We start from the raw sequence: 24910 nt of genomic DNA, 5'->3' as shown, positions 1-24910 counted from the left end.
TATATTTCAATACATGACATACAAGTTTCAATAGAAATGTCACAATTACAGTTTAGGTATTATAATGCTTGTCAGTTCATTTGAACCATATTTCAAAGGCAATTAAAGTAATTATGATATTACATATAAAGATATGCTCAAAAAGCACAGTTCAACTGTTAAATGCATTTAACAAATTTAAACTATAATATAATATAATATAATAATATGTAGGTTAACTATAATATTAGTTTTATTTACTTGTAAAGTAAGAACAATTAAGTGTCCATAAATATTACATAACATATAGGGCCCTATTTTAACGATCTAAATGCAAAGTCTAAAGCGCATGGCGCAGGTGCACTCAGGGAATGTCCAAATCCACTTTTGCTATTTTAATGACGGAAAAACGGTCTGTGCACCGGGGCACATTTTTGGAATTGCAAATAGGTAGCTTAATTCTAATACACACAGTGACTATCCATCATTTTATATTTATGTAGCCTACACAATAATATTATGTTACACTATAATCCTTTTGTTTTTAATATTTGGCAAGTTTGGTGATGCGCATCCCTGTGTAATAAGCAAAGTCAATGCGCACTGTGGACCCACCCAAAGGCGCATTTTCTACCAATGCGCTCTTTAAATAACCAAAAAATATTGCGCCATTGACTTTAGACCAGGTTTGAGTTGGTCTATGGCGCAGTCTATTTTCAGCTCATTAAAATAGCATTGCACTAGCAATGCGCCTGAACACACCTCTTTTTTAGACCAGCACGCCTATAGGTGCACAAATGGGCGCAAATGCATTCGCTAATGAAAAGACGTAGCGCTGGACGGGAAAATGCGAACGGCGCTGGACTGAAACTAGCAAACAGACTTTTGTTGCGGCTTGCATCAGATTGCGCTGGGTGTATAAAAGGGCCCATATTCTTTTACATTTACATTTATTCATTTAGCTGACGCTTTTTATCCAAAGCGACTTACAATTGCTATATATGTCAGAGGTCGCACGCCTCTGAGCAACTAAGGGTTAAGTGTCTTGCTCCGGGACACATTGGTGTCTCACAGTGGATTCGAACCCGGGTCTCCCACACCACAGACGTGTGTCTTATCCACTGCGCTAACACCACCCCATAAATATATATATAAATATATATATATATATATATCTTTTTTTTATTTCTGAAGTATATTAAGTACTCTTTTTTTATTAGGTATGATAAAGTGTAATTTTCACAAGGGAAATAGTTCATAAATGGGTTTAAAATCAATCTTTCTGTCTATAGATATAACATAGAAGAAAAATAGCTTAACCAAAGAAATTAACATTAATCTGTTGCTGCCGTTATACCATAATACCATGATAATACCATGTTGTTTTGTTGCAATTACCGTATTCACATTTTATGGTATATGCAATGGCACTAACACTTGCAATGGCACTTTTTTTGTTGTTGTTGTTAATGAGGACATGTATTCCTTCAGCAAATGAGAATATAGTTTAGAGTCAGGTATGCTGAGTTTAATTGGTGCCGAGAACATTATGGTCTGTGTGCTTTTAACTGCTCAAATTTCCAAATTATGAACTTCCACATGATATAAAACTCAAAACAGCTCAAAAGAAAGCACTAAGGCGAGCACGGAATCTGAAAGGCATACCGTGTCCTTGTTCGGTGCCAGGATCTCTTCAATCATCATGCTGTCACGGGTGAAAGAGGTCCGGTTGAGTGCGTTGGACCTATCCGAACTGAAGGAGCGCAGACTGTTGGCATTACATTAATACCATACAGTGCGGGGGAGTGACAATGAAAGACACACAACACATACACACACACACACACACAGACACAAAAACAAAAACACTTATTAATGCATGCAACTTCCAGGGAATTGATGCACAATAGCCCAAACAAGGATCAAATCCACAAGAGAGACATTTGTAGTGGTGTGATGGGTTAGACGTTAAGAGAACACAGGAGAATAGATGTCTAGAGATGAATTAACAGATGTGCAGCATCTTAAATGGGACGCTGGTTAATATTTGTAATGACTGAATGAATAGGACACAAATGTATGCCAGACTGTTTTTTCAAAGCTATGCAATTGGTACTTATTTAAACCCCACTGTTAATAACACATAATGAGACAGACTTCTGAGCTTTTATAAAGTAAATCTAAAAGGAGGATCTGTGGGTTTTAACATAAAATGGAAATTTACAGAAATACACCTTATTGCCAGTGGACTTATAATAGTTGGAGAGAATAAACATGGTTCTTCTTTCTTTTCCAAATCTTTAAATACATGCAGAACAACAGTAAGAAAAATCTATATTTTCTTCAAATTAAATGCTTATAACCTAATACGATTTAATTTATGCACTGATTCGTCACTGTGGAAGAAATCCACCGATTTTTTTAATTCTATCCAATTTAATAAATTGATATATGAATAATGTCCTGTCTTTTTTTTTTTTTTTTTTTTACTGCTCTTTAAGCACATCTGACAAAAAAAAAAAAAAATTCATTCATATGGGACATTCTCTAAAGCTGTTTGAGAGTAACAGTAAATAATGGAGTGTAGCTAGCAAATGGACAATTATATAAAACTGTACTGAAGCTAAAACAGATCTGGAAGTTGTTTATTGTTTCTTGACTCATTTCTATTTGCATCATTGTCTTGACTTGATTACTATTTGCAGTAAGGCCAGGTGCATCAGGTGCCCAATCAGAAATCAATATGACGTGAGTTCTCAGTTCACAGCAAAATCAGGCTACGTCTGACTGCCAAAGGAGAATCTGTTTCTTGTGAGTGTGTACTGTGAGTCTGTGAGTTTGCAGATTTAAATGGATGAAATCTGATTCAGCCGATGAGGCTCTTCATGCATCCCTGGAAGCTACATTAAGAAAATATTTTGTACAGTAACTGGACTCAAGAGGACAAAAACTCAAAATGTTTACGACAATAACACCTGAAAAAAAGAAAGAAAAGAGAAAAACTTGACAAATCAGGTTCACACACCAAACCTAAAATCGAAATGAAACCATAGTCCACAGACAGCAAGAATGTGTATACTTCATCAAATGAAAAACAATGTACAAAGCACGGTACACAACAACGTTCCATGGTTTCAGAATGATTCGGGATATAGGATGGGAGGGGTCGGAAGCATCATGCCCTCTTACCTGACTTTAGGACTATGGTGATTGTTTGGAATGGAAGAGGAAGAACAGAGGAAATTGAAGGCAACAAATCAGAAATGCAGTGGCTGAATGAGTCAGAGACTCATGTCTGGGGCTGCATTGTGCTGTACTCTTACACACACTAATAAATAGTGATCGACCGATATTGATTTTTTTTTTTATTGTTTTTTACCGATACCAATTATTTGCATGTTTATGTCCCCGATAACCAATACGCAGAACCGATATTTATTAAATGTTATAAAGTAAATAAATGACTGAGTGAAGAAAGAACATACTTCACTTTGGTTTTTCCTCTTTTTAGTCATGTTTTTTTTTTTTTTTTACTGTTATGTTAAATTAAGTTTATTAACTACAGCAATTCAAGCAGGCCTAGCTCCACGACGCTGTTGTTGTCTCGTATCCTCAAACACTACAATTGCGATCTAGCACACAATTCTCAAAACACCCACAAGATAGCCGAATCCAATATTACAAAACCGATATCCGATTATGTTAAAATTCTTAAATATCGGGGAAAATATCGGTAAATCGATATATAAAATCGATCTCTATTAATTAACTGAAGTTTACTCCTCTTTTATTCTTTAATTTATTAGGACATGATATTTGGCATATGTGAAGAAAAGAACAAAGACAGGATACACTAAACATGTAAGAGGTTATCACAAGTTATCATGAAGTATATGTCTATATCTCAAGCAATTCTCTGTAAGGCAACTGAACACCACTTCCCCAACACTTGTGCCTTTATGATCAAACAGTTATGTATATGGTGCTGCTACATTTGTTATTCCTTGCAAAACTCCAGGTCCAGTGCCAGAATCCCATGACTCCCATGAGATGAGGAAATGGAATGTGCTGTATCTCATTTCACACCCAAAGAGAGCGTTTCTTAAAGGAACAGACACAAAGAACGGCCAATTTATTTCATAATGCATTTATACAATATGTATGTATAAGGGAGGGACGATAGCCGATAGGGATAGGCTGATAATTTGTATTCTTGCTATTGTCTTCTTGCTATGGCCAACTGCAATAAATAAATGCAGAAATGTATACTACTTTATCTTAAAAATTTGAATATAAAAAAACACTAAAACCACAATAAATAATTTTCTGAATGTAAAAAAAATATGAAAAAGAATAGTAAGATATTGGAAATATAATAATAATAATTGAAAAAAGTTAACATTTTGATTAATCAATGCTCATGATTAATTAAATATAGGCATTTCATATTGGGCAATAAATACGCAATACTGGATTATTCTGATAAATGAATAATATCATAATATATAATAATAAATCACAATAAATAATACAATAAATTAATAATATCAGTCAAAAAAATAAACAATATGATGAATGCCTAAAAAACATGCTATGACCCCTTTAAAGAATAAAGCAAAAAGAAAGTCACATGGAAACATATGACATCCAACCCAAGCATTTCTATCACATGATTCTTGTTTTCACTGAGACATAAATACTTTAAAAAAATAAAATCTGCTTTTACACCATAATGTCAAGTCATTAGATAAAAAGTGTCCTCTCTGTGACAAATGCTATTATTGAACATGATTATAATTTCCTGTTTTGTTGCGTGTACAGTACTGTGAAATCTCACTCAACCCTTTTGATTATTGAATGCGGTCAAACTTCTGTTTATCGGAGGGAAAATGCCCTGAAGCGAGTTACATGGAGGTTAAAAATTAGCTACGGCCTTCTCACTCAACAGCACATGCTACTGAATCAAAAGATGACAGCAGGCGGCCAACACACAATGTAAATAAAGAGTGTACTGCCTTTAGATAAGACAGGAATCAGGAACTAACAGCTGGGTGCTGTGGCCATCAATACTACTCCTTTCAGAAACCAGATCTTTTAGATGATAGTTATTGTGAGTGAATATTCTTCAAGACATCTAATTTTGTTTTACAGTGGAAAAACAGTCACATGGGTTTGGATCAACATGAGGACAAGCACAATTTGGGTGAACTGTCCCTTTAAATGGTCTAACATCTTCTCATATCTCATGTGGTCTGTTAACCTGGTCCAACAGTAAAGATATTGTGAAATGCGGTCATCCAAATACCTAATATATGTTTATTAATCACAGCATGATTCCTATAGATATACTGATGTTAAGAGTATGACTCAATTGTCAAAACTTCAGGACTCAGAACATGTGCGGTTTGTATTATTATTAATATTATTAATATTAATGAAAATTCTACCTGTTTTATTCATTTATGACTGACAAATAAGCATCGCATTAAGTTTATTTGTTAAAACAATATTCAAATGCATGGAAAATGCAATACAATGCAATACAAATACATAAATCACAAATTTAGACATGAATATTTTTTGGGCGCTGTAGCATCTACAGCTTTACGTGATGTATATCATGCTGAAAATAGTAAACGATTAAATGCTTTTTTCACTGTCATGTCACTGTCTGCATGCGGTGAGGGAATATTACCTGGCCGTACGGGCTCCGACGCTGAATCCCACGTATCCTTCCTGAGGGAGAGAGTCGTCTCCGAGCTCTCGCAGATCCTGCGGTCCCAGGTACTTGTCTGTTTCTCCTGTCATCGCATCCTCACCTGTCCGCAAAATAAAGAATGACTACACCCTTCAGAGATACACTGAGCCTGTAAAGTCAACATGAATGACATTCAAAACCCATTTAACTTCCATCATGTTTTCCATTTTTCTTTGGAAAAATGTGCACCGATGAATCATGGGGAGTGAGACGAAGTAAATAGGGTACATTTTGATTTCATGTTGGCGTTAAGAATGAATGGCTGGACCAAAATGCCCCACACCGATCCCACAATCCCTCAAAAGTCACTGGCACACTCCCCGAACTCTTTCATAGCTGCAGATTCATGCAATTTTTGTTTAGATTACGTTATTATAAGTCGAGAAATGTAAGCAAAGCACTTAGAGAACATCAAGACCATATGTTGCAGCCTGCAGCTCGCTCATGGTGACCATAAATCTGTTTTTAATATGCATCCCTGACAAGATAGATTCAAACAGGCCATCCATCCTCAGAAGTTGCAGTTAATGGACACTACAGCAGAGCAGCAGTGAAGTGGGTCACAGAAGCAGAGAGAGGAAGACTAGAATGCAGAGAAAAGAAGAGGAAGGCTAGGGTCGCGCAGCAAGAAAAAGCACCCAATTATGATTTGATGAATTTTGAGGAGAATTTACACATGACCTACAATGCTAAAACTACTACTAATAAAATATATATTAAATCTATCTATCTATCTATCTATCTATCTATCTATCTATCTATCTATATCTATATATATATATATATATATATATATATATATATATATATATATATATATTAATCATTTCTCATAAATACAGTAGAAATATAAATATATGTAAGCATTTATATAAATATATTTTACATAAGATTACAAGATATATATTAAATAAAAAATTATTATAGGTTTCTGTATAATATATAATAAAACGAATAAATTATTTGATCTAAAGGCATCCATAATACTATAATACAAAAAGACCAGGTCATATATATTTACATATAACCACAAGAAATATGACCAATCATAATTCAGCACACAAATAGATCATGTCATTTTGTACACTAACAAAAATGTAAAATAATCTAATAAAAAAGAAACAAATGTGAGTATATACCTAAAATTGCAAAAATGACTAAACATTTAATCCTACATTTCTTTAAAAAACAATCAGTTAAAAAAGAAAGAAAGAAAGAGTATAAAAGTATAAACAATTTAACAGTAAAACTACATTGTAACAAATATTCTCACCCATTTTTTTTTAAATGTATAAATCGATGTATATACTGTAGCTTGGTTCATTTAAATAATATAAATAATATTTTTGACCAGTTAATTTACGTTACCATTTTACTTTTTTGGAATTGATAGCTTAAATTATACACAAACCAACAAAAAGTCTAAATGTCTGTTTGTTCTTTTGAATGTCAATTGTCTGTTTGGTCTGAATTTAAGGCATAAATTCATAAACATTTACGGTTAAAGATTTAGAAAAACTCTAGCCAGTGTTGAATCAGATTTATTTTGCACTTTTTGAAGTGGCCCAGAATCAACATAATTAGTTTCTGTTCACATTGTCATTCACAAAACAGCTCCGTCACATAATGTTTACATAAAAACCATAATTGGGCCACACATTCAACTATGTTGTGAATGCATGTTAGGAGAGAAATTGGGGAACACAGCATTCCACCATCGACCCCCCTCCTCCCCCTGTACTCCGCTGCTATTCACAGAGCCAACCACCTCCCCCCAAAATCAGCCCCAGTGAACTGAAACTTTCACTCTCTTTCAAGCAAACACACAATAATTAAATTGTGAAATGTCCTAAAAAGAAACCCAAATCTGTTCTGCCTCTTACACAATAAAGCGATTCACTAGCACCCTGAGCACTATCACAAGTTAACAGGTCAGCAAAACTATTCCAACAAGTGGTGAGTGAACACAGCACACACTTTTGAACTTTTACCAAGATCATTAGACGTTTTACAGACTTAAAAAGAACATTTACTTTCATTAAGAATGTCCCGAAAAGGTTAAAGCAAACTTCTGGTCACAGTTTTGTAAGTAAACTTAAACACACAGACACAGATATCCTTTCTCACACTTCGGCTTCCCTACCACTTCTAAAACTATTGTGTGGTGTGTTTTTTGGACAGCGTGATTGAATCAGTAACAGCCATTTGTTATAAACAAGACTTCTTACACTGACCAGCCAAATCCATCCTTCATCTCAACATCAGCTTTAAAATTATTTACAGGTCCTCTTTGTCCTCTTTCACTCCCAGAAGCCACACTTCCTCAATCCGGTAAACTCCAAACGGCACGATTACTTCCACATGTCCACTATACGGTCCTGTCCACAGTGTCTGAAACGATCCAGTTGCCTCTGTCTGTGCACACACACACACACACACACACACACCCCTCTGCTGCAGCCTGACAGGACGTTCAAACAGCAAGGGGCCGGCGCGAGTCTGATCTGTGTGAGGCCATCGCGGGAGCGAGTGTGGTGATCGGATCGCAGCATTCCTCATGCCCCAGATCCTCCAGCTGGGGTGGGACACAATAGAAGTGGAAGGGGCGTATTACTATGGTAATTTGTGCTGGTGCCGAGGTGCTCTGTGTAATCAGACCCTGCTAAACAGAGGCACAACAAAAGAGCCCTTCTACAGACAGCAGAACAAATAGTAAAAAAGGAGGGAGAGCAATGGAAAAAGACCGCCTGCCACCTGACCGCGGCCCCCCAGGAACAGCGTTCTTGAGCTGCCAGAGTATAAACTCCAGGAACTCACAAACTCCTGTTCCGTTCCAGAATCACTGAACCCATTGCAACACCTGTTAATAATCCCTGCAATTTTAAAGTTGGCATGAAATGAAATATCACTATTTTCTTAATGCATATGTTACATTTTTAACTTTATTTATTTATTTGAGCTCAGAATGCATAAGACATTCCAGTGAAAACTACTGACTTCTCTCTGGTTATGTATGCAAGACTTAAGGCCCGTTCACACCAAGTACGATAACTATAAAGATAACGATATAGATAAGATATAGTTCTAAAAATCGTTCTCAATATTAAACTATTTTATATACTATATTACTAAATAATATATTATATTAACTTCACTATATTAACTATAACGATAAAGGCATAGAGAAACAGTACCGTTGGAATAATTTTCAGAATGATTTTTTTCCAGCTGATGAACGATACAAACATTGACATCCAATCGGAATCCATTCTGCTATAAGATCTCGAAGATTTAAAGCGGCAGACGCACGTGCGCTCAGAATAAACAGACGATTTCGTTCGCTGGTGTGGACGGTAATATCGTTATCTTTATAGTTATCGGTCTTGGTGTGAACGCGGCTTTAAGCTCACGTTCATCTTCCCTCCACTTTTGAGTGCTATGCTCACATCTCAAAATCCAATCAACAACCGATAAATAGAACCAAGTTATATATGTGGCTTAATGATATAAATGATTTATTAAAACAAGTTATACTACTTTTTTGTGGTAAGCGGTTGCAAACAATTTATTTTAGCTACATTTAACTGAAAAAAAAAAATATTTTGAAAGTTGGTTAACTAAATTTATGTAAAATAAATTGATTTCAACCACTTACCTTAAAAAATGTAGTAAATTCAATGATTCACTTTTTCAGTGTTGCATATCAGAGTGAAACGAATGCTAAAGCTTCTCAAACACCTTGACTCAAGATTACAGAAAAAATTTGATTGAATTTTTTTTTTATGTAATACACGTTGCAATAACTTGCGCTCAATAAGATCGAGAAAATGGGTATTAACAAAATAAATATGTTCAGTTTGGATTTTCTATTGATAGATAAAAGCATGTGCTAAAGAACACGTAAACATGGACTTTAAATGTAAGATACTGGTGCTGTTTGCCTGGCATCTGAGTTATTAGTACTGCACCTCACGCCCGGATAAACAGAGCTGAGCTCTTTCACACTGCCAGAGAGAGAGAGCCAGAGAATCAGATGGAAAAAGCGAGCAGCGTCAGCCATGGCAAAAGGTTTTATGCCAAACAGACGTTTGCATTCAATTGCCAACTGGCGTTGTAAGCAGAATTGATTCATCGATTTTTTTTAGTCATCCAGCTAAAAGAAAATGTAAAGGAGACACTTTCATTCAGGAAATAAATGCGGGATGTAGAGGTTATATTCATGTGACCATGTGTATTCAGGGCACAGGGGTGTAGTATGTAAATAAGAAGCCATGTGTGTTATGCCAGTTATACCTCGGAATATGCAGGAATATCAGTTCACAGTAATTAAACACCATGCTCCAGTCTCTACAGCACACACACACACACACACACTGGTTTAATGAGAGCTGTATTCTTGTTACACATAAGCATAAACTATATTCACCACGTCAGAACTGTTGAAGGTTTCAGACAGCATGTTACGTACAGCTTTAAACAACGTAATGTGACCAACATATCATAGAGACTAGAAGGTGGATTCTTTTGCTTTGCACAAGTAAGAAACGGCAAAGCGATGCCCTAACAACCACACAGCAACACCCTAACAACCATTTTTAATCCTTGATGTGAATTTTATCAAGTATTACCGTATTTTCCGGACTATAAGTCACACTTTTTTCATAGTTTGGCTGGTCCTGCGACTTATAGTCAGGTGCGACTTATTTATCAAAATTAATTTGACATGAACCGAGAGAAAACATTAGCTGTCGTGGCTGTAGACGGTAATGTTTTCTCTTGGTTCTTGGTTCTAAATAAATGCGACTTATGTTTTTTTCCTCATCATGACGTATTTTTGGTGCGACTTATACTCAGGTGCGACTTATAGTCCGGAAAATACGGTAAATGCATTCATAACCATCATGTTACAGTATGAAATAAACAGATATACAAAATTGAACTGACTGGAAAACTTCTATTCAATCTTTCTAACTTACACTGAAGCTCTGTGGATTCTAACTGCAAAAACAGAAACCGACTGAGCCAAAGAAACGTCTATCGAAATATCTAACGGCCAAGACTTCTTAAGAAAACTATGCTTCACTTATAGGCTGGATTTCCATGGAGAGTATGTGTGAAATTGAAATTACACATACAGTTGTTAATAGAATAGCAAAACCCCAGATTTGATACATGCAAGCCAACAGAGATTTGCATATTGAAGAATTCCACATTCATAAAGAGTAGCCTAGCGACTAATACAAAGCCAGCAAGAGATAGCCATGTTGTGAAAAGAATCTATAACAGAAAAAAGACTGAAGAAGAAGATAGCTGGAAAACATGAAAAAAGAAAGAAACAAGCAGGTGCTGTAAGAACAAACCACACAAAATAAGAGATACCTTCGTCAACATCTGAAATATAGTCCTCATTGAGCATTTCAGGCACATTGGCTCTACGAACTGTGTAATTTAAATAAAAAATGTTAGAAATAATATGTAAATGAAGAGAGAAGAGAGAAAAAAAAACTTACATTAAGACAAAAATAGACCAGAGTCATATGAAAGCTTGTTTACCTTCATCATCTGACATGTCCAAAACCTCATTCATTGTTTCTGGAACATTCAATTTATGTTTCTCCGTCACCGTCTGCAAAAACAGCAAAAAAAATAAAATAAAATGATTAGTTGATGTGGCTTCATTTTGCTTTGCATCAAATATAAAGTATGTCTCATATTATTAGCATATAGCTAATCTACTGTATCTGTGACTCTATGAGAACAGACCTGCTACCAACTATTGTGCTGGGATCCGCTGTCTGAGGATCACTATATTGAAGCACAATAACACCTGGCGTACGGTATTCTGTGGAACAGAAAGTGTTATGACACAAAGTCCCTCACCACAGTAGTGTGCGTCTCCTCTGTCACGACTTTAAGCGTGTCAACCACAGAGATGTAACCCAGGCGCCTGGCAATAGCTAAGGCAGTGTTTCCATTCTGTAGGTTAAGGGGAAAAGAACAAGATTAATTAAATTAATGAATAAATAAATATATGTTTTAATTTATTATGCATTTTATGTTTTATTATGCAATTTATTACATACACAATATATAGTATGCCATTTATTACATTCACAATTTACAGTATAATAAATCACAGGGACAACATTTTTATATTTGCTTCAGTAAAAACGTAAGTAATGCATGCCTATGCAAGATGAAAAATTGAAGAATTCCCAGGAAATTCCTGTCTGCTATTTTGATGTAGGCCTATAAAAAGTCTGAATGCTCAGAAAAATAACAGCAAACTTCTTCATAACATGACTTGCGCATCTTGTTTGGAAGAGCTTGTGCTGTTGTGATACACTCACCACTGTCAGCTCATTGGGAGAGGCTCCGTGCTGCAGCAGAAGATTAATGATGTGTGTGTGACCCTGCTGAGCTGCCTGGTGAAGAGGTGTGTATCCGTTCTGAACATGAGAGACAAAGTGAGTTTAAAATGTAGTAGTTTTTAATGTAGTTCCTAAGCCTCAAGTATACTGCAAACTGCTTTCTGTGAGCATTACCTTGGTTTTGGCATTGACTTTAGCCTGGTTCTTCAAGAGGAAGTGCACCATCTTTATATTGCCATAGTGACAGGCCACATGCAGGGGCGTATATCCCATCTGAACCAGAACACAGAGACACATTACTCTTAGACTTCTTTTCCAGTCAAGCACATAAATTATGCACACATAAAAAGACCATGAATATTCAAAGAATGACTTAACATATCTAATAGCACGATCACACTTAACTGTATTCATTGGCTTTTCACATATAAAATTGATAACCGATAGTAATTTTTTGAGATTTAGTCATTACTTTTGGATAGTTTTTTTTTTTATAATATAATATGAATAGAAAAATTCAAGTTCAAAGTCATTTGTTTGGCTCATTCTTATGGGATGTTCTGTAAAGCCTTACTTTTCTGTACAACAGTAACTATGAGGACGGGTCTCAACAGAGGTGATAATTCACCACTAGAATACATGTTTTGCTAAATGCCACACATGGGTATTAATGAACTTGTTTTTTGTCGTTCCTCTGCCTCATTCCCTGTGCTCAGTGAGGGTCATTGTGCTGTAGAGTATTGATCTGTGTGCTGCTGTCTGACTCACTCTCTCACCGTCTGAGAGCCGTGCTGAACGACCTTGAGCTGGGGTCGCTCGATGTTTATACATGACTGACCAATGAGGGAATGGCCAGACATAGCATGCGCAGATGTGTGTGTGTCACACATCTATCTACCTATCTGTCCGTCTGTGTATTTATTTGATCAAAATCACAGTAAAAACAGTACATTTTTGAAATAGTATTACAATTTTAAGTAACTATTTTCTATATGAATGTATTAAAAAATTTAATTGATTTCTGAATTTTCTGCATCAGTACTAAAGTCTTCAGTTTCACATGATCCTTTTAAAAATAATTGTAATATGCTGATTTTCTGCTCTAGAAACATTACTTATGGTGAAAGTTTTAAACCATGAAGATTAAATTTAGTCATTTAGCAGACGCTTTTATCCAAAAACTTACAAATGAGGACAATGGGAGCAATATAAATCAACAAAAGAGCAATGATATGCAAGTGCTATAAAAAGTCTCAGTTGGCTTTACGTAGTACACATGGTGTTTTTTTATTATTATATAATAAATAAAAAGAAAACTAGATAGAAAAAGATAGAATAGAAAAAGAATAGAGCAAGCTAGTGTTAGATGCCTTTATTTTGCTTTTACAGTGTAATATTTGTGTGTGTGTGTGTGTGTGTCCTGGTATTCCCTACATTATGTCCCCACAAGTATAGTTACACCAGTAAATATAGAAAAAAAAAATGTAGGTCCCCATGAGAAAACAAGCCTTTAAATCATACAAAGTTAAAAAAACATTTTAAACAAGAAATGCAGGAAGTAGGGGTAGGGTGAGGGCAAGGGGATTGAAAATAAAGTCTGTACTGTATGAAAAACACTATGCCCATGGAATGTCCACATCAAATATGGAAACTCAATTTGTGTTTGTGAGGTCATTACCTTAGTCTCTGGGTCGATTGTGGCACCATGATTAACCAGCACTTCTGAAACATTGATTTTGTCCTCTTGAGCCGCCAAGTGAAGAGGGGTCAGTCCACTCTGACACAGATATTCATTAACCAATTTAGTGACATAAATATGACACATCATGCATAAATTAAGCATCCATAAATTACTGTAGGTAACACTTTCCTAAAGGGATAGTTCACCCAGAAATGAAAATGATTTTATTAATTACTCACCCTCATGTCACTCCAAACCCGTAAGACCTTCGTTCATCTTCGGAACACAAGTTACCCTCCCATAGACAGCAATATAATTACCATGATCAAGGTCCACTGCTACGTTTCTGGACGTTAATCGTGCTAATTATGGGAGGGTCAGAGAGCTCTCAGAATTCATCAAAAATATCTTCATTTGTGTTTCGAAGATGAACGAAGGTCTTATGGGTTTAGAACTACATGATGGTGAGTAAGTAATGACAGAATTTTCATTTTTGGGCGAACTATCCCTTTTATGGCTGAGTTGAATATAACCATAAATAGACACTGGTGACAACTAGTGGTGACTGGTGACAACTAGTGGTTGACTGATGCCGATGCCGATAATGATATTTTGGAAAATAGGGGGGCCGATAGCCAATATAATTTTCTTTTTTATTAGTATTAATATTTAAGAAATTTGAAATGGATTAAAAAATAAATGTATAAAATAAACATACATTTACTTTAGATGACAAAGTATTTTCCACAAATAAATGAATATTTTTAATACCAGTTTCATAGAGGAATGCAGGAACAGCAACGTTCAAATACCGATTGTTTTTAAGAACTGCTTTATGCGATTGAACAATATCGGTTATCAGTATCGGAATCGTCCAATAGTTGTTTTTAAATATCTGTATCGGGCAAAAAATAAGCATATATATGTGTGTGTGTGTGTGTTTGTGTGTGTGTGTCAAGGAATAAATATGGTCAGCTTTCATTGGATTTTGGATTTTGTTTAAGTATAATTTGAATAATTTTGCTATTATGTCAAAACTAAGGGTTTTCTATGGTTGCAAGGACTTCATGGACACCATTTCCTTACCAAAAGGGAACATGTAACATAAAATAAAATAAAAAATAATATAATAATGGCGAATATTGTGCAATAGCCTCTATCTTTTTCACCTTGTTTCCCAGATTGATGGCAGTTTCACGGGCGAGCAAGAGCGTGACCATGTCCACATTACCCTCCTGGGCCGCCAGGTGGAGAGGACTAATGCCCTGGCGTGTTGTGGCATTGGTATCAGCTCCATACTCGAGCAGTGTGGTCGCTATCTCCATCTGGTTTTTCTTGGCGGCTATGTGCAGTGGAGTATAGCCATTCTGTTAGGGAAAGCAAGCGAAGGAGATCATAATAAATTAATATCTATGGCTATCCAAATATGAGTGATAACATGCGGGAGCTTGTCCTGGATGTACTCCCTGAACAGCCTTTGAATTTTTAAAATGTATAAATAGCATAGAGGATTGGAAGATATACATTCAGTGTTGAGAAAGGACTGAAACATATCAAAGTGTATATATATAATTTATGTATGACATATGTCCAAGTCCTACACAGCACTAGCTTGCATGCTGCCAAACCACTATAACCACACTAAAACCTTAGATTTATGACATTTGTAAAAGAGAAACATGTTGACAGCAGCGCTTTGCTTCTAACCTCACAGACTGAGAGTGGAATGATGGTTAAAAGGTTGGGAAAAGCAGTCTGAGTGAAGAAAACAATCTTGTTTCTTAATAGCTGTAGCGAACACTAAGGTGTCTGCCAGTGAGGTCCAGGGACGGCAGTCCCATCCAAACCACAAGTCAGTTTGTGCATGCACATGCCAGATCTAACTATTATTTGTGGAGGAACAAAGGCAGTATCTGGGTCACTGTACTTTGTTTAGGGTTTACATTGATCTCTTTCAGGGTGGACAAAACAACACAAACAGTTTAAAAGCATGAACACATGGACTCTCTATTCAAGTTCATACAAAAAACTGGGGAAAACATGACAGATACTATTAAACATAGGCTTGAGAATTAAGACAATGAGAGAACTGTACACTTCCAGATCTCTATGCTCTGTTCCAAAACATAGTGAGCAGCCTAGGTACTGTAGATGACATCATCGGCCTATTCTTGACACGAATGCTGTTAAAAAATGGATTATGCTGCCTCTAAAGAAATTATTTTGGCCAAACTCTGAGAAAAATTAATCACATACACAATATAATTCACAGAAAAGTCAATTCCAGAATGCCCTGCACAAAAAATTTAAATCCAAGATTGACTAAGTGAGAGAGAGATCCTGGATAATTTGTTCAATATTGACAAATATTGATAAAAGGCGGAGAAATTTACACAGCATTTCTTGGGTCTCTTACCACTGTAACATCATTACCTTATCCACATGCTAACATCAGTCCAGTGTAATATTTTTCAAAAAAGTTATTGCCTATGCTGATGTTCAAATTCGGTTGAGATGCTTCCTTCGAAGGTTTAGTTGCCTGTGTAGGCAGTAAATAATGAGGCAGCTCTCTAGGCTTTAGAACAGAGTCTACATTAAATCTTTATTACAGATGAATCCAGACCATGTTTTTCCGTTGATGGTGTTTTCAATGCAACCAGCTGAATCTTGATCAAAGCATTTATTCATGTTTTATTTTTATTATTATTATTATCTTTTGTAGTTTGCAAAAAATTCCTTCAGAGATTACAGAACTGACTGGTAGATCAGAGAAAAATCATGACAAACCCCAGTGCACGGGTAGACGGAAAAAAGACTGATAATGCGTAATTCACTCCAAAAAGTTCTGTAAACGTTTATTCATTCCTCACGTCATTCCAAACCTGAATGACTTTCTTTTTTCTGTGGTGCATAGAATGAGTTATTTTGAAAAATGCTCATGCTGCTCTTTTACATACACTGCAAACACTGAACGACCAATGACTTTCAACTTCCAAAAAGAACAAAATATGTGTTCTGCTGTAGAAATAAAGTCAATCAGGTTGAAACTGTATGCAATGACAGAACTTAAATTTTTGGGACATCTATCCCTTTTAAAGAATACTGTATGTCACCCAAAAATAAACATTTCCTGAGAATTTACCATCCAAGATGTAAATGAGTTTGTTGCTTCATCTACAACCATCAAGTACATAAGTTTTCAAGAATTTCCTTTTTCAAAGCAATAAAATGTGCATAAGCTTACCATCCTCTGCGGTTACAGTGGGTGGACTAGAAGTGAAATGACGAAAATGATCAAGAATGCGGGGTGGAGGTGGTTTTGTGTGAGCATGTGCAGCTGCTTGGTTTGCAGCCATGTTTCTTCATCATTTGTGTGTGTATGGTTGCATTTGGATGAAATGTATGTGTACTAGTTGAGAAACTGCGGTGTGTGCGGGTTTCCTGATACCTTCGCTGCAGCGTGCGGAGACGCTCCTTGGTCCAACAGAAGGAGGGCCACTTTCTGGTTATCGTAGTGTGCAGCAACATGCAGTGGTGTTAGTCCACTCTAAAACACATACATACATACAAAGATATACAGCTATTATTAACCAAGAGCTCAGAGACGGGGTGTGTGAAACAGGTGCCGTCATAAATCAATCAGCTTTTACATTTGGACATTGCAGAAGAATAAATTTAGCCTGAACACTTTAGTGAATGAAACCTCTGGAATGCATCCTGATAGCAAACAAATTGCTATTTTCATCTGGAAGATGTAATTTTTAAAGCATTGACTAGCTGTCTGCAGTTAGACATTCAGCAGATGGTTTTACAACATTTATGATACAGAATATATGTAAAACAACTTCTTAAAGGAAGTTCTTACGTAAAAGATGCTGAATACATAAATGTATAAATTTGCAGATGATTGCAGACACATAAGTGTGCTTATAATTTTTTTTTTTCATTTTACTTTGCACTGACTACATTTTTAATGATAATAGGCATGTGTATTTATAAGCAGCTTTATAAAATATTAACATTAAGCACATGATTTTGTTTATATTTATTAAAGACCCTATGAAATTGATGTTTAAAATGCATATAACTGCTTTTAATTTCTTTAGGTTTTAATGGTTCAGTCACGCTTGATTTTATGTTTCATTCACTTCCATTCATACACATGCAAATGCATGAGAGTTGGAATGAGAGTTAACTTTATGTGTGAACTGTAAGATAACCAACATTCATTATACTTCTGTCTTTATGTCAGATTGAAGATTAGCCAGCATAAGGATGCTGTTTCTTCTTTTTGTAAAATTAAATTGGGCATAAACTGTGAGTTGGGAAAAAAATGTAACCATTTGTAGGCATTACACAAATAATTCTGATTAAATGTGTCCAATGCCAATGTCTCTCATCCAAAATCCCTTTAAACAGATGCTTAGAAAGATGCTTAATTTCTTACCGTGGTAGTGTTAACATACCAGAGACCGAAGAATTGCTGTGATGATATAGACTCGTACTATAAATCTTGTACATTATAGGTTGTAATCATCAACCTATAACAATTAGTGAAAAATATAGACTTTTACCTTTCCAGCTGCATCAGGTGGCGCTCGCTTCTGTAGCAGTAATTTAGCAACTTCAATCTTCCCGTATTTGGCTGCAACATGCAGGGGAGTGAATCCTTTCTGCAAAGACAGAGTACATACTTAGAAACAAAGATGACACTTAGAAGACACTGAATTCAAAAAATAATAATAACCAAAAGAAGAAGAAAAAAAGAAATGTACCCACTAGAATATTCAGAGACAAGTCATCCACTTTGACATGCAAAAATTATTTCGGGTGGGGTTGAAAAATTGTAACTGACATTGAGAAAAAAAACTGATCTGTGTTGCACAAGTTTCCTTCTGTAATACTAAAGAATAACTTCTGTCCAGCTAAAGAAACAACACTGCTGTAACCAGTCTGGTTTTACACAAGACAAGCCGTTTGAACAAAGCAGTAGCCTATCTATTAATCTACTGAATGCATTATATATCTCTATATATCTACAGTACAGTATATACAGTATACACACACACACACACACACACACACACAGACATACACACACACACACACACAAACGTTTGTTTTTGTGAAAAGTGGGGACATCCCATAGGCGTAATGGTTTTTATAATGTAGAAACTGTATATTCAATCGTCCTTCACCAACCCTACCCCTAACCCTAACCCTCACAGGAAACTTTGTGCATTTTTACTTTCTCAAAAAAACTCATTCTGTATGATTTATAAGCATTTTGAAAAATGGGGACATGGGTTATGTCCTCATAAGTCACCCTGTCCTTGTAATAGCTGTGTCATACCCATGTCATTATACAGAGTTGTGTCCTGATATGTCACAAAAACAAGAGCACACACACACACCGGCCACTTTATTAGGTACAGTACCTGTGCACCTGTTCAATTGCTTGGTAACACAAATTGCTTATCAACCAAACACATGGCAGAAACTCATTTAGGCATCTAGATGTGGTGTAGACGAAGTGCAGAAGTTCAAACGAGCATCAGATCTCAATCCAATAGAGCAGATTTGGGCTGTGGTGGAATGGGAGATTCACATCATGGGTGTGCAGCCGACAAATCTGTAGCAACTGCGTGATGCTATCATGTCAATACGGACCAAAATCTCTGAGGAACTTTTCCAACATCTATGACATGAAGAATTAAGGCAGTTCTGAAGACAAAAGGGGGTCCAACCTGGTACTAGCAGGGTGTACCAAATAAAGTGGCCAATGAATGTCTATATATGACTACTATTAATAGCTGACATGAAAATGATGCCAAACATAATATAAATAAATGTGACCATTTTTTATTAGATTTACTCTAACTAAACAGATTAACTTTAAAGAAAATTATGTTTATTAACCATATTTTTCCATAATCGTCGATTCAAATTTAGGGCCACCTCAATTTTTCAGGTTTTTAAGTGGCATTTATGAAACTGGAAAATGTTGAGGTTTAGTTGATCTGGAGCATACCCTGTACCTTTCTAACCTGAACAATTATTACAGACACAGAACAAACATATCCAGTGACAGCTGTTATCAGAGGGAAACTCTGCTCTGCGGTGAATGGAGTCATGGAAAACATCATTAATTCACTGTCCTTCCACAGCACATTCCCACACTGTAACACTTGGCAGCTTCTCAGAGATGCATGTCTCGTATATGCCTATCCCAATCACACAGCGGGACACTGGGGGAATCTTTTATTACTACAGCTAGAAAATAGCTGCTCAGCGCCACTGTGCTTTTATTGGACGACAAAAAGTTAAACAAGTGTATTGCTTTAAGCAATATACACATTTAGATGTATAGTCTCTTCTGAAGATTCATAGTTTCCACTTTTTCATTATAGTGTCTCTTGGATATTTACAAAATAAACTTCCTGTTTCAGAAAGAAATACATTAAATCAACACAGTAAAGGGAACTGCAATTGCTAAGCCATTACATAAGGTCTTTAATGTAAAGCCTGTGTACCTCCTGACTAGAGAAAAGAGATGTCTTGTTATCCATGTAATCTGACAGATGTTTCAAAGTAAATTTCACTTTGAGTGTAGGCGAGTACTGATCTGGTCCACGGACCTTTATTCACTGGAAAATTTAGAAATGAAAGCCCTGTGCTCAGTAACATAATGAGAATAAACACCAAAAACTAATACATCCCACATGCAGCAACTCCAAGTGATCCTAAACATCATCAGATGTTCCTTAATAATGGACATGATGTCAACATCATGCTGTTTCATAAAAGCATTTTGTAACATCTAATGGAAATATAACAGCATACAGCTAGCGAAATCCTCCGTCAGCAAGGCAGGTTGGTGAGCTATTGTGATGGATGAGATGAGCTTTCTTTACTGTGCAAGAGTTGCAAAGCAATCACTGACTTTGATTTGGTCAGCTTAAATGTTCACGGTGGAGATGTAAAGCATATCATACAGAAAACATTTACAGTAGTAAACACTGATTTACATTCAAGCCGTGATTTAACACTGCTGTGTGAAAAATGCTAAAACAGAATGTGTCAGGATGCATGATTTATTCCACTGATGAACGGCTGTGTATTAGTGTTGGGATATCTATCTAACTATCCGATCTTAACACAGAGAGCTTTCATGATGAGTTGTTTGTACTGAAAGCATTTTTTTTTTTTTTTGGAAGAAAGCAGAGTACTTGTCAAAAAGGAAATTACTTTTTTTTTTTTTTTTTTACCATTTCATACCATTTCATACCATTACCATTTCAGTCCACAAGCAATTCCCTCACTTTTTGCAGGCACTTATAATAATAATATAGATAACTTACTCTAATGTAGCATATTTAGTATTCAGTTATGTAATTTCTCGGTAGATTGGGTTAGGCTTGTCCATTCTAAAGTAAAGGGCAAGACACACATCTGCATAGTGATTACTGTGATTACTTTTATGGAATAATTAATTTAATAATTTGAAAGAGCTTCCTGTCTCAGTGATATAACATAACACTTTGTTAGCAGAACGCAGCCCACATGCTCAATTTATTCGTAATTTAAATCATTTACTGATTTATTACAAACACAGCAGCTTGATGAGGGAGAGGGCCGTTCACTCCATTAAACCACATAAATAGAAATCAACATCCCATAACAAGGCACAGACAAAGCAAAATGGTGGCGATCTTGTGGAATGGATGTAATCAAACAATCTTGGTTAAAAACGATGAGTGGAACCGGACCATAGACAACAGCAGCAGGACACACTAAACAGCACAAGGTGGATCAGTGGAATAGTGCGATCAAAGTACAATCTATATTGATTCATTAAACCACATCAGCGTAAGCCTATCTGAAATAAAATACATTTCTGAAACTAAATATACCACAGAAATATGATGCACTGGAACACCAAGGACCAAGGGATTGTTAAAATTTGTGATTTTGATTTTCTTTCCTGTGTTGTATGTATTTCCTGAAACAGTGTTAATTGGTAAAGAAAGTTGAAATTGGACTTATTGACAGGCTAATCCTCATCTTTTTTCTTTTTTTTTGCAACAAAAAACATTTAAAAAAAGATTCAGATAAATAAATAAATGAAAATATACAAATTTATATTTCAAGTAAATGTTATATTGCCAATATAAATTTTTACTACTATAATTTAATTTAAAAAAAAATTGTGAGAGTCTAGTAAGATCCCATTTTTACAGCATATCCTGTGCAGATTGCATAATTTCTGGGAGAACAAAGAGGGAGGATGAATCTTTCAAGCAAAATCAAATCAATTAATATTTCTTAAATTTAACACTTTCGGTGGATAAAAGTGCCATTAGATGCTTTTCACTGTATGCTCATAATTTTGTGCACAATTTTCTTTAGTGTGACGACTGGACTCATCTCATGATAAAAAGGTTTTAAGTCTTTTATATGTCATTTGCAATGTATTGCAAAACAGTTGTTACTGAACATTGTTAGATCCTTAGATCTTTGAAAAGATGTATAATTTGTCAACATTCATTTCCATTTTCAGACAGTATACTCTCAGAAAAAAGATACAATAATTATCACTGGTTGTACATTTCACAGGATACAACTTTTTACCTTATTTACCCACAAAGGGTGCATTTATGTAAGTACCTTAAAGTTACTCAAAATGTACATATTAGTACCTAAAGGGTAAATGGTACATCCCAGTGACAGCTTCCATACCTTTTCTTCCCGAGAGTTTAGTCTACAGTAGTAAATGTAAACAAAAGTATCAAGAGGTTAAAAATAGCCTAGTTGGCAGCCAAATCTTCTCTGATTATCTGACCACAAGCAACAAGTTTTATAAATTGCCTAGCTTTTTTGGTGTGACTGACCTTGGTAGTGATGCCAAGAGATGCTTTGTTGTCGAGCAGTATGGAAGCCACGTCTTTGTGGCCATCACGGGCGGCCAGGTGGAGCGGCGTGTATCCAGATGTGGTGGTGGCGTCAGGTGAAGCCCCATGTTGCAGTAGTTGCTGGACTATATCTGGTTTTCCCAGACGACTGGATATATGCAGCGGGGTCTGATCATCCTACACACACACAAACAGAGGCTATAAGATGCTAGACCTTTTTAGTATTAAGCATTTAGTATAGAACTGCAGAATTCAAATCAATGAGGCAATGCCATAGAAGATCAGGGCACTTTTAACAGTCTTCATGTCAGCACAAGCAAACAGGCAACTGTTTCCTATTAGTATAGACTGACTGCATTGCATTCCATTGCTATTAAATTTACATTACATTTACATTTAGTCATTTAGCAGATGCTTTTATCCAAAGTGACTTACAAATGAGGACAGTAGAAGCAATCGAAACCACCAAAAGAGCAAATATAAGTGCTATGACAAGCCTTGTTTAGTCATGTAGAAAGTTTTTTATATATAACATGTATAGCATATGTAAGCAATAAGGTATGAGAGCAAGGGTGTTGTTAGGCACAGTGCAAAGCAGAGGATATAATTCCAGAGTTGACTACTTAAATATAGTTAACAGACTATAAAATATAGTGATAAAATGTTTTAAAAATACCATTCACTTAAGCATACTGTAGCAAAGATTCATATTTCAGCCACAGAAATTAGATGATGTATTTTTTATTTAATACAGTTATTGCTACTATTGGTCACACCGCATGATGAGTGGTCACTCCAAATAACACAAAAAATGACCTTATATCATTAAAAATCTATTTAAAGAAACGTTTGAAAAGTGCAGCATATGGCATTAACTGCAGTCAATTTTTTAGACGCAGTTATTTCTAAACTTTGCCCAATCTTGGCTGCTCAACTGACCATTCACTAGAAGTTTGATTAATAGGCAATCTGAGAAATCATAATGACAAACAAACCAGACAGGAGAGTAGATTAATCTTGAACTTGAAAAAAAAGTGTGTATTGACATCTTTTCGCAGTTGAAGCAAGACACCTTCTGATGTTCATTCACATTCATTTTGTGCAATAACCAGTAAGAGATGATCGATTTAAACTGAGGTGCTACAGGGAACTGTCACGATGCATTCAAAGCCACAAAACAGTATTTGTTGTTTGAATTTCTAAAAAAAAAAAAAAAAAAAATGAACTTTGAATTGTCAGTGTCTTCCTTGCTCCGTGATGTATTTTTCACTGCATGAGAACATGATGTGTGGCATAAAAGTGCCATGGTTTGTCGGATGGTTTGTTGGACGTAGCAACAATAATTAAGGGCGGGTCTTTGCGACGGGTCATTTTAGAATAGCAGGAGGTTGCTGGCTCAGGTTTTGATATGAAATCATAAACATCTCTCTTACAGTAGGTAATTACGAGTTTGCACTTGACTGCAGGGTCAGAATTAACATGCTGCCTATGGCGAGCATTACCAAACTAAAATTACATGCTCTAAATTATTATTATTATTATTATTTTTCTCATATTGTACAAAGATAAAACATAAACAGCCTAAAATGACCCAAAATGCATACAAATCTATTCCAAATGATTCTAAAATACATGATGTTTTGACACTTTGAATAACAGAAAAATTACAAATAACTAATGTTCTTTGAAAAGTTAAAGTTGGTAAATATGTGGGAGAGGTACTTTTTATATATGGTATCTTTTAATGCATCTAAACCAGTTCTTAACTTTGTAACTTTAATTTAGGCATTACGTCATTGAACCATATATATATATATATATATATATATATATATATATATATGTACATAAATATGTTACACTCCACTTACAATACAGTAGTTTTATTTCAATAAGTATTGAAATTTATTGAATAAGTCTCAGGTGTACCCAGAATGTGTCTTTGAAGTTTCAGCTCAAAATACCCCGCACATCATTTACTGTATTATATCATTTTTAAAATGCCTATTTTCAGAGGAACCAGAAACATGCTGTTTTTGTGCAAGTCTCTTTAAATGCAAAAAACGTTGTTTTTTTTGCTTGTTTTTGATTATCATGTCTTTCGCACCATATCAGTTTAAAATAATGATATACGTAAGTTTTTTTTTGAGCACACACATTCTAAGCATACATCACAAGCTTATATCAGACGGCTTGTGAGTACTAAACT

At 35.5% G+C, this 24910-nt stretch overlaps 1 protein-coding gene across 38 annotated transcripts in view; it reads right to left on the bottom strand.

The window, feature by feature from the left end:
• Nucleotides 1–24910, bottom strand: part of LOC113111932 (ankyrin-3-like) — a 159008-nt gene that overhangs the window by 33310 nt on the left and 100788 nt on the right. For 25 of the 38 annotated variants that reach the window (XM_026277165.1, XM_026277177.1, XM_026277185.1 and 22 more), the window contains 12 exons: nt 22681–22878; nt 18364–18462; nt 17238–17336; nt 14959–15156; nt 13787–13885; nt 12283–12381; nt 12088–12186; nt 11618–11713; nt 11291–11363; nt 11117–11176; nt 5675–5798; nt 1645–1747 (listed from right to left, as the gene is read on the bottom strand). In XM_026277165.1, coding sequence (XP_026132950.1) covers nt 1645–1747; nt 5675–5798; nt 11117–11176; nt 11291–11363; nt 11618–11713; nt 12088–12186; nt 12283–12381; nt 13787–13885; nt 14959–15156; nt 17238–17336; nt 18364–18462; nt 22681–22878 — 1347 coding nt within the window. Of the gene's footprint in view, nt 1–1644; nt 1748–3168; nt 3181–5674; nt 5799–11116; nt 11177–11290; nt 11364–11617; nt 11714–12087; nt 12187–12282; nt 12382–13786; nt 13886–14958; nt 15157–17237; nt 17337–18363; nt 18463–18568; nt 18672–22680; nt 22879–24910 lie in introns of those variants that run through there. The other 13 variants (XM_026277167.1, XM_026277170.1, XM_026277178.1 and 10 more) reach the window with 6 other exon arrangements.

Source organism: Carassius auratus, chromosome 12, assembly GCF_003368295.1.
Source record: "Carassius auratus strain Wakin chromosome 12, ASM336829v1, whole genome shotgun sequence".
NCBI classification, from domain to species: domain Eukaryota; kingdom Metazoa; phylum Chordata; class Actinopteri; order Cypriniformes; family Cyprinidae; genus Carassius; species Carassius auratus.
The sequence above is the reverse complement of the archived record's forward strand: the minus strand, read 5'-3'. Positions and strand labels throughout refer to the sequence as shown.